An 11,647-nucleotide genomic window follows, 5' to 3' on the forward strand; every position below is an offset into this window, starting at 1 on the left:
GAATAAAAGAAAAATAAACATATTGACCAATCTCAGCTTGTACGTGCTTCTTTTCAATGAACTATAGAATTAAAACAGTGAACATAATAATGACTGAATCATTAATGTATGTACATGTATACACATACCTCAAGGAGAGCACTTAATTTCTTAGCTGTAGTAAAAGTCACTAAGTCTTCAGCTCTTTTCTCCTCATAATAAACCAGTCCAGCATAAGTTGCAGCTTCTTCTACACCAGTGGATTGGGTCCCAACTAAATTTATAAGGAGACGAATCATTAATTATGCATGCAGTTCTTTTACAATTGTGTGTGATTCATTACCAGGGGTTTGTTCTTGAGGCTGAGGTTCAGTTTCCTCTTCTTCTCTTAAATCCTCTCCATCATCAACTGGATCAATACTGGTATCATCACCTTCAAGTCTCTCTTCTTCTTTTGCATTTACTTGTTCAACAGTATTAGACTCAACTATACAAGTAAGATCAGTTATCATTCAATGTGTTGATGTATATGTATATGAATATCCTTACTATTAAAATCTGAACTAATCTCAGTACAAGGTATTGGAGCAGTTGCTTCTTCATGATGTGGTTCTTTATGAACCTTTGACTCTTCTACTCTTTCATTATCTTGCTCTTCATTTCCTTCCTCATGTAATGGCTGACCTCCAGTCTCCTCCTCTTCTTCTACTCCCTCATTACTAGTACATTCTCCTATAGTGAAATAGATTCAGTTCATTATATACTAGTACACACTCACTCACTCATTACTCACCTTGTCCTCCACTGCTAGCTCCTGGTGGATCTTTAGTTCTATCAGAATCACTGGATGAATCACTATTACCATCTTCTACTTCCTCCTCAGTTTCCTCTTCTGCTTGTTCCTCCTCCTCCTTCTCTTCCTCTGGCTCGCCTCCATTAGTTGATGATTCAGATAAAAATTTCTCCCCAACAATAGCTACCAAACAGAACTCTTTACGTTCAATGGATCCATACCAACTATCAGGTTTAAACTCTCCTCCCTTGACTATTAAGAAATGATAAGGAAGACTGGGTGTGCTCACAGGAGCTATAGCAAACTTCAAGAATCGTGTAAGACCTGGTCGTCCCGTCAGATTAATGCAGTGCTCAATTTCTAGTCGCAATGGCTTGGGGAGAAGCTTGGATACTGAAACAGCATAAACAGCACTCACTAGTACTGTATTCTTTGGAAACACAAACTCTCCTACTACAAGAGCGACCACTGCTACCTCAACTGTATCGGTGGGTGATAAGGTATCTTCTTGTACTCCAATCCTTAGACCATATTTCTCCCAATTAATTAGTTGAGGTTTCTCTCCTTGAACTAGAAACAGCTTTTTCTCTGCTACCTGTACATCACTCAAACAGTCCAAATTATCTATCAGTAGTAAAAAGACTCACAGTCAGTCAGTCAGTCACACAATAAAATTCTTACCCATTGAAGGGATCAGGTAATTAAATTGTAGTCCAATGGAACTAGTCTCTTTGATAGGTTGCTTGAGGACCCTCTCTTGTCTTTCCTTCACTAGTTTTGCTATGTACAACTCCTTTTCTTTAAGGTCTAAAAATTAATGGAATATTAATAATTATTATTGATTGATGATGATACACTAACCAGTAATGATCTGTTTCTCATTTGATGTCAGTTTGGCTATAACTTTGTCTTTCTCAGAAATGAGATTTTGATTGTCGTCTGCACAATAAACATATTCTCTCATCTAATACATGATGTGTGTATAGTTAACTAACCAATAATGATCTGTTTCTCCTTGAGATATTGTTCCTCCTTCTCTTCCAATAGTTTGGCAAATTTAAGTTTCAGTTTCTCATAATCTTCTACATTAAAAGAATATTGTCTCATCTAACAGTATGTACTGTTGATACACTAACCAGTAATAATCTGTTTCTTCTCTTCAATATCAGCAACTTTAGCTTTAAGCTTCTCACTATGTTCTATTATCAATAAAAATACAAAAATTGAAAACAAAAACATATTTATTGCTTACCATATAATGCTTTAATTTGGCGGAATTTTATTTTGGTGACTGGCGGTTTGTAAGCAGAATCGCCAATATTAAAACTGCCAATCATTAATGTGCCTGCTCAGTAATGCACGTGTGCTCAAAAATGGCCAAATTAAAAACCGCCAATTACAATTTTACAGCAAAATTGCCAAAATAAAGCGCTACGTGGCATATAAATTTGTACTGCATGTACAGTAGCCCATAAATACATGTACAGTGATTTTCAATAAACTTGCATGATAGAGAAGCAGAAATGTGTCTCTGTTGTGGTCAATTTTAAGTAGGTGCATCCATTTATTTCCTGACCACAACAGAACATGTGAATAACACATTTCTGCTTGCCTATCATGCAAGCTTAAGGAAAATCACTGTACTGTGATTATTGCTAATGACACCATATATGGTATAAGCAGAGCTCATTGTATATATAAATCTTATTATTTCTAATGCATAGACAATTTGACCTCTATTGAGTACAGGATACTATTTCCATACTTGACATTAACTAATCCACTAGTATTATAATGTAAACAATGTACACATAAACAACAGTACAACACAATAGTACCTAATTCAACAGTTAATTTATCCTTTTCTGCTTGCTCAAGGAGAGTGGTAGCATCATCAAGTTGCTGACTAAGTGTTGCCTTTTCTTGAAGAAGCTGTTGCTGCTCCTTGTCTCGATCTTGCTGTATCTGCTCCTTCACTTTTATTTGTCTTTGAAGCTGTTCCTGATAAAATTCTTTCCCTCTTTCTTGCAGGTGGCCTCTGAGTAATTGAACCTCTTTGCTTAATCCTAAATTCTCCGAATCACTCAGTATCCTTATTCTTAGTTGATTTTGATACTGGTCCAGAGGTATTACACTAGTAAACCAATCATTATCACTAGTATATCCTATACCGTAACAAAATAGTGGACAATAAAAATTCACAAATTAATTACAGTTAGTTACTATGGTAACCTTATTATTCATGGATTCAATCATTGTATGTGTGACCTCTGTCAGTTTACACAGCTAACCACATGAACATATTATTGTATATAAATACACTGATAATAATATTTCATTCACTCTAGCCCCTATTATTATCAGTATTTCTGTATCTTATGCAGTCATTATAATTCACTATTGTACATAGCAGGAATGAATTGGTAAAAATTAGTATTATAGGTATACGTCATATGCTCTCATTAATTATTTATCATAAGAATTGCTTACTTTATTGTAATAATTATTATCATTACTAATTATCATCACATATTCAATACACATTGTATCTACTACTGTCTACATGTACTTACTGAGTTCAATAACTGCTTTATCACTTAGTGTTGTTAAACCATAGCTCAATCCTCCAAACTCAATTATCCAGTTAGTAGTTGGGGTCACACTCCACACTGAGAGAGAATGATAGTATCTGTTAGTAACATTGCCTGGTAGATTAATCTATAAAATTAAAAAGATAATTATTAATTGGTGTATATATTATCTGACATAGTAAAACTAATAAAACACAATATATTAATAGACAAGTATACACAACTGAGTCTGTTATTATATCATGTGAGCCCTCAATTAAGAACTTACTAAGTGTCTGCATGTACACACATACACATACACATACTAATGACACACTAACACACATACATGTACATCTATACATGCATACACATATAAAGGTACATGTAAAGCATGCATAATAACTCACACATATACACACTCATGTACATGTTACATGTACACATGATGTATGTGTTAGTACACACATACACATATTAAAACATATGCACACATACACACAAATACATGTATGTACATACACAATGTACACAATGTATATAAAATAGAATATATTTTAATTCCAGCATTGACACTCTATCAATTGTGAATCCATCTTTACACACACACACATACATGTATATTGACACATATTTAGGTAAAAAACAAACATGATCACAAAAAGACACAAACACACATTCACACTAAAAACAGACACACACACACATACTGAATACCAGCATTATTCATCAGTAGTTTTCACTGAGTATCATAGTATGTACATGTACATTACAAACTTCTTGAGTTACAAATTTAGCTAATCACTTTATGTTGTATTATCAGGCATCATAATTTAATACTTGCCAGTTCTTTCCACTTTCTTTTGTTAATGTCCAGTAACCAAACATCATAGGCAGGATATCCACCCACCACCAGTAAGTGTGGTCCTGAACTAGTGGTAATGAGTACACTGGAATGACCCCATCTTCCCTTAGGCCATTGTACTGATCCTCCAGGATTAGGTACTTCTAATATATCCTGAGAATGTAAAAGAATCGAAGAGGTAATAAAATAATTAATTAATATTTATTAAGTAATAGTAATTAGTGACAAAATAATCTACATTGCATTTAGTATGTAAGGTAGTCAATGCAGTTTTGATAGAAATTGCTTAATTTGTTTGTTTAATCGTTACATTCAAACCTATACTACAGTATGAACTCACCACTGATATCTTAGTGAAACTTATCATGTACAGTTTATTACTTCTTCCAATATCAGTCTCACCTCCAAACATTACTGCAGTGTTATTAGTAACTGGGGTTAGAGTGAAGTGACTAATAGGAGGTGGTCTGTCTCCAGTAACAACAGGAGATATCCATTGATCTAATAATAATGTACAAACACTCATGTACACTTACTTACCACATACATACACATACATTATACACATTCATCATACATATGTATGTGTATATGTGTGTACATTATTATTTATACACACACATCATGCATAGACACACATCACTATCACATGATACACACACTAACACACACACACACATTACATGTACAGTAATGAATAATTAAATTTAATCAATTAATTGCATCATACACAGCCAAAAATTCTCATCTCTGATACAGGCCACTACCCAAAATCAATGATTCAGGGCTGATATCTATTTTGATATAGCCCTGACTGGCATCAATGTTGAATCATGTCTGTGCATGGCTCTGGCTGAACCAGGGCCGTACTCCAGCATGGTTGTATGATGGATGGCTATCATGATTGTATCATACTAGACTCATTGCTTTACAGGCTGCCCAAAATCCATGACACAGGAATGTATCAAGGCTGATCCTGATTGATATCAGTCATGATTCAAAGTAAAATTCTTGGCTGTGTACATGTAATTTATACAAGCACGGTAAGCACCACTGCACTTTATACATGGCCCCTAATAATGGCTACCCAAGCCCACATAGGTCTCCAGTACTAGCTACCCAGGCCCATACTACACTCCCAGAGGAACTAGATGTACATGTAGGTGAGTTGCCATCTACAAACAAAGGCTATATCCACTAAACCACAGAGCCTACCAGGGGCGTATCTAGGAACTGGGGAAGGGGGGTGCTAAGGGCGCGCGAAGCTCGCCGCGATTTTGGCCACACCCACTTTTACGGCAGTAAAACGGCCTTTTTCTGCATTTTCGTCAATTATGGGAGGGGCCCAAGATCATTTCAAGCATACTGCTATGTTACTGGTACTTCTGATTGCTCCGTAAAGCACTGGAAGCTGCTGAAATCATGATCAGGGGGCTAGATAACTTTGTTAAGAGGCTTGGTAGTGATGCAAGAGTCCAGGACTTCAGTAATTTTTTCTGAGCCCAGCCCTGAGGGGGGTGCTCAAGCCCCCTCAGCCCCCCCCCCTAAATACGCCTCTGCCTACACCAGTTTTACACATGCATGTACTACAAAAACTTAGCATCAGCCTATTAAAACAACTCTAGTTTAAGACTATAAAGATTACTTAAATCTTGCCTGCATGACCTGACTGAAGTGGATTTGGCAGAGCAGGGAGAGTTGGGTGTCCAAAAAAACATTTTAACCTGCCACATCTGGTTCTCAAGGCCAGACTGCCGGTCCTTTTGGAGGGTCACGTGAGAAAAACCACACCTCTTATTATAATGACTAACACGCATGAACAAGCAACAATAATGGTAACAAAATTAATTAATAGCAAATTTAACCAAACCACATAAAACTGGAGTAAAGACCATCTGACGGCAGCCTTATAACCAGGGTCAATGGGAGGGAATCACAGGCATTGACCAATCATTCCAATCGAGGTGCACCCCAGCGCTAGGCTACAGCTATGGTTAGCTGGGTTAAGATATATGTTATATCTCTCAAAACACATGCACACAGATACACTCATGTATGGATACACATACCATCACACACACCACACCTGTACACATGAAGGAAAGGTCCAGGGGGTGTCCTTATTTGAAGATTACTAATCTATTCTGGTACATGTCAGTTGTGATTGTAAATAAAAAATTATAGGAAACTGATGGAACATTGTATGTGGGTATTTGTGACTCATGTGATACAGAACTTTATTAAAAATGATAATAAATAACAAGAACCTACACACACACACTCATGTCACATTAGCTTAATAGATACATGTACATATACAAACATCACACACACACAGATACATGATAATACTCACACACACATAACATGCACATTATAGATACACGTCACATACACACGTCATACATTCATAAATTCTCACATACATTATATGCACTATCATACACAGACACATCATAATGTATGTATTAGTACACACACACGTCACATATAGACACACGTCACAATCACACACAAACACAACACACAGAGACCCGCTAACAAACACACTTAATTATTAACAATCTGTTTTATGCATATTAATATAAATTATTCAGTTTGAAATACTGATCAACTATTGTGTATCAATGATAAGAATTACTGACCTGATGAAATCCTGTAATAATGTATCTCATTACATCTTAAATCACCATAAGAATTTATATACTGAGCATCAGGCTGCTTTGGAATATTGATAGAAGATGATCCAATTCCTCCAATTATTACAAGATAGTCTTCACCGTCAAAATGAGCTGACACCATTCCAGAGTAGCGCCTTTTCATTGGACCATGATCAGAACTAGAAGGAGAGAGTTTCCTCCACTTGAATGAATCAACATTGAAACAATGTAAGCTGTTTTGATAACGACCATCAAATCCACCGAAATAATATATGTCCTTCCCAATAGCTTTAGATGAATAGCCCCAGGTACCTGGTGGTGGGGTACCAGTAGTAGCTTTCTGGTCCCAAGCACCAGTTGGTAAGTGATACACCTCCATCAGATCATAGTGTACTCCAGACCCGTACCCACCCCACATATATAGGTAGTCTCCTACCTTTACTGTGGAGTGCCCCCTTCTCTCCACTGGTTGATAGTCTATAGAAAACAGAGAGGTACCAGTAACAGAGTAACAGTAATATAGTGATGAGTTAGAATAAGGACAGGATACAGAGGAGTAAAGTAAGTGAGAGAGTAAGAGAGACAAAGAATGAATGAAAGAGATACAAAGAGAAGAGAATAGTGGCCCTCACTTTTAGATGCCATTCTTGCAAAATACCAGCCCCACCCAAACTATGCAACATAAGACCACACTCATTTATCCAAAATTCTTCATAAATGAGTTCCAGTCGTGGTGCCAGTTGAAAATCTCCTGCTGGTTCTACTAGACTCAAACCAAATCCCAACTTCTTCAATTCTCCTAGTCAAAGTGATGGAGTAGGTAAGGAGGGACTGTACCAGAATCCTTACTGAAACCGTAAGGTCGTAACGGTAAAACCGGTTCCGGTGTTGGAGGGTGGTTGGACCCCCCTTATTTTTGGACCGGGGGTCCAAGCGCTCGCGAGTAGTTGGATCCCCGGTCCGTATACTCCCGAGCGCTTGGACACTCTGTTTGGACTCCCTTGGACCCCTCGTCCAGTCGCCCTTAATGTTTGGACCCCCTTCATGCCGTTTGATGCGCGCTGGCAAGACACATGCTAATACCTCACAGCGGTAGCCATGATCATAACAGTGCCCTCTTGTCACCATAGATGCTTCTTAAAAGAGCAAAATTAAATTGCTGCAGCTAAACAGCCCTGCTATGCAGTATTGACAGATTTTATTTTGTTATTATTAAATTAAATTTAATTAGGTAATTGTTGTGTAACAGTGCATTTTACAACCTCAAGGTAATCAAAGTTAAAATTCTTTATCAACAAAGCAGCAAGGATCTATTAAAAATATAGAACTAGATTATATAAATATAAAACTTACTTTTGGCCAAATAATAGTTTTAGAAAATCGACTAATTATTATGACAGGTTTACATAATACATTACTTTCAATTCCATTGATGTAGGTCAACAGTTCATCTATCTAGAAACAATATATAAATAGCAATTTTGGTTATTTATGATTAAGCCATCATATCATGTCATTTTCAATCCATCTGCAATAATCATGAGGTAAATAAGTGACTTTTCCTCATACTTAGAAAATTCACTGATTCTATTTCGAGCATAAAGCTGTAGTGACCGAATGGGGAGAGCTTGACCTTCGTATTTTGTAAATATTGATTTATTGTAAAAAGGCCGGCTAAAATCTCTTCTGATAATAATAATAGTAGTAGTAGTAATAATCAGAATAACAAAAATAATAATACTAGAAATAACTGTAATCAAAATACCTTAGGAAATAATAATAGGAATGAATACCAAAATAATATATCAATATATAACAAAAGCTCTCTTAACTTTGGCTATAAAATTATGTAAAAAGCAACAGTCTATTCATGCATGCTTGTTGTAACCTCAATTGACTTTATAGTTGAGCAAATAAAGTTTCTACTGAGTAACAATTTCTAAAAATTATACAGTTATAAATTAAATACTGTATAAAATAACATACTCATCAAATTTAGTATGATCTATTATTGGATAGTGATCAAGAAAGTACTGTTTTCCCCAATGTGAGCTTATTCCATAAAGTATTTCCTCTGTATCTTTAACAGGGGGAGGTGAATTGACATAGTCTGGAATAAGAACTTCTGAAATATCTATAGCTCCTATGTCTACAACAGAGTTTCATAATTAAATAATACTAACTAATATTATCATACTACTGAATTGTCTGTTTATTTAGAGCTTTGTGTATCACTGTCAGTATCTTATGATAACATAAAACAAAAATAATAGGCTGTTATGTGGTATACCTTCATCCTTGCTAAGCCTAAGGTCATCAAATGTATCGAAAGTCTCATCATTTTCGGTATAAACCAACTCAAAGTCTTCCATAGCAGTACAGCTGGTAAGTCAGTGCGTGATTGCGACCTGACTTAGTGCTAGCTGCGCAAGCGGGGGGTCCAACTAGTGTCTATGACTACACTAAAGGGGGGTCCAACTACACTAAAGGGGGGTCCAACTACTCGCGAGCGCTTGGACCCCCCGGTCCAAAAATAAGGGGGGTCCAACTACCCTCCAACACCGGCACCATAGATACTACATACACACATGGATATGAAACAGGATGCGCTCGATCCTTGGCACCGGAAGTGATGTATTGTGACGTTTACACTACACGTGTATAAGCATGGCACAAGCAAAATAGTGAAGAAATCCAGTTGAATTACTTACTAAAGTTCAGGTCTACGACTATACAAGAGTTGCAATCGATATTCTAGTTCTAAAAAGTGAAGATCTACTATTACAAGAAAGAATGCACTGTGCTAAGTACTAAAAAAAACTATTATTTAAATTATTATCATTATAACTGTTGATGATTATTCTATTCTTCAGTGACCCAATAGATTGATTATTATTATGAGTCTTTCAACAAATTTTAACTATAAAAATAGCAATAAAAACATTGACAACAATTATTATAAGCCGCACTTACTGTATCACCATTACAGTACATACTGTAATGTACATCATCTCTATCTTGATAGTTCTCTGTGGTAGCATAAATATAAAGCTTTACAATCATGTAACAATGTCTCATCAATGCCACTGAAATCCTGCTTGTGTTTCTTGGTAAATAACCTATTCTTTCACTACTCAGTTCTCACTAAAAATTAAACCACACCCTTTGAAACGCTTGCAAAAATATATTATTACTTTTGAAACATAGCATCTAGAAAAATGAAACCATAAACAGTCTATATAAGAGGCCTTAATGAATACACTCAAAGTAGTAACTTGTTCATACCTGGTGCAGAAGTCTCAAAAAGGTGGTTACAAAATTAATATTAAAAAAACTAGTTTTTGGCTATTATCTCAGTCATTTCTCATTACATTGACACGAGAATAGTTTCAGTCCATGTAACAAACAATACACTATTATGATTCCAAGACTTACTAGCTAACTCCGTTCGAGAGTCTAGAAAAGGTGGTTACAAATAAAAATGGAGGTCTTCTAATTTTGTCATGTAAACATGAGGCCTGTTGACAAAATGAAATGAGAATATATTTATTAGGTCTACTGAACAAAACAAAAACACCTATATACCTTCTTTCACAAAAATAAGTGAGTCAAGAAAATTCTTGAAAACATAGACAGAGAGAAAAGCGCCACATGTCCAGAAATGAGTGGACACGGAGTAGTATACTGAGCAATTATCTCCGTATAACACTGATTGACTTTATACAGGGCAGGAATGGACATTTCCATTTACTAGGCTATATCTTTCTTTACAATAAGAATCATCAATTTGCGCACTTCAGTAGCTGTTCTTCATCCATCTACCTGTGTTCCTGCTAAATATTACAACATTTGGAGTAACTTTGTGTGGAACATTTACCAATTGAAGATGAGGTAGTCAGTGCCGCCATCTTGTCATTCCTTTATGTATGTATGATAATTTTTTTACTTTTTGACTGGTTATATCTAAATTTCAAACAATTTTTGACAATTTGCTCACTTATTTTGTGAAAGTACAAAATTTTTACTACCCAATGATGCAAAAAAGATAAAGAAATTCAAAACTTTGTTTGGAACATTTGTCTCCTGAAGGTGAAGTAATTTTAGCCATTTCAATGATGACGGGTGCAGCAGCAAGAGTCAACAAGTCACAAGTGCTTTCCTCTTCTCTTAGGAATAATAAAGTGAAAGAAAGAGTGCTTAACATCTTATATATACAAGCAAATAGTGTCTCTAGACCTTTTTGAAGTAAGACGGTCGTTTGTTGAGAAGAGCCTGTTCTTTCACCACGCTTGCCACTTTAACAAAAGAATATGAGAAAACTACGATAACCAATTGCATTAATTAGCATTCTAGAAGCCTCAAGTATCTAGTGAAGTCCCATCCATGTACCAGAAAGACGTTAGCAAGCTTTGTAGTGAAGCTTCCTATCAATCCACCATTGCTGAACTGCCGTTGCTATGGTAATTCCAATGAATATCATTAAATTAACACGACCGGAAGTCCCATTGCAATTTCTGGACATGGCATTAGGGGGCAATGCCCAGGTTGACTTTTTGACCAATAATTATATTCATGATTCTGGTGTGGGCATCCAGTGTAAACTGTGGTAGTTCAACAGGCTTCTTTGTTGTTTTATGCTAAGAAATCATCTCAATGAAGTTATAGATCAGTATTGCCCATTTTCCTTGCAAAATTGTATGGAACCACACCCACTCCACACCCACTAATTATTGATGCCCAGGTCAAACCAAATTTCTGCAACCGCCCATGGGTGTGATGA

At 36.1% G+C, this 11,647-nt stretch overlaps 1 protein-coding gene and 2 long non-coding RNA genes across 3 annotated transcripts; all 3 read right to left on the reverse strand.

Annotated features, from left to right (window-relative positions):
- Positions 1–4,168: 4,168 nt before the first annotated feature.
- LOC109584433 (host cell factor 2-like) lies at positions 4,169–7,285 on the reverse strand. Its single transcript, XM_020000193.1, has 3 exons — positions 6,886–7,285; positions 4,548–4,639; positions 4,169–4,360 (listed from the first exon to the last, which is right to left on the reverse strand). Exons 1-3 carry the CDS (start codon positions 7,283–7,285, stop codon positions 4,169–4,171), a joined length of 684 nt encoding a protein of 227 aa, XP_019855752.1.
- A 1,346-nt stretch (positions 7,286–8,631) lies between these two features.
- Positions 8,632–9,084, reverse strand: LOC109584450 (uncharacterized). The gene is made up of 3 exons (XR_002186013.1): positions 9,065–9,084; positions 8,854–9,016; positions 8,632–8,806 (listed from the first exon to the last, which is right to left on the reverse strand). It is a non-coding gene; the product is annotated as an uncharacterized LOC109584450 (long non-coding RNA).
- A 665-nt stretch (positions 9,085–9,749) lies between these two features.
- On the reverse strand, positions 9,750–10,517 carry LOC109584447 (uncharacterized). The gene is made up of 4 exons (XR_002186008.1): positions 10,453–10,517; positions 10,062–10,385; positions 9,841–10,011; positions 9,750–9,787 (listed from the first exon to the last, which is right to left on the reverse strand). It is a non-coding gene; the product is annotated as an uncharacterized LOC109584447 (long non-coding RNA).
- Between the last annotated feature and the right edge of the window lie 1,130 nt (positions 10,518–11,647).

Source organism: Amphimedon queenslandica, unplaced genomic scaffold (genome assembly GCF_000090795.2).
Source record: "Amphimedon queenslandica unplaced genomic scaffold, v1.1 AMPQUscaffold_13209, whole genome shotgun sequence".
In the NCBI taxonomy this organism is placed as follows: domain Eukaryota; kingdom Metazoa; phylum Porifera; class Demospongiae; order Haplosclerida; family Niphatidae; genus Amphimedon; species Amphimedon queenslandica.

Coding starts and splice junctions, on each gene's coding strand:
- LOC109584433 (XM_020000193.1), bottom strand. CDS start 7,285: ATGTGGGGTGGGTACGGGTCTGGAGTACACTATGATCTGATGGAGGTG. Junction 4,640..6,885: donor TTCTTATGGTGATTTAAGAT/GTAATGAGATAC, acceptor CTCTAACCCCAG/TTACTAATAACACTGCAGTA. Junction 4,361..4,547: donor GTTTCACTAAGATATCAGTG/GTGAGTTCATAC, acceptor TTACATTCTCAG/GATATATTAGAAGTACCTAA.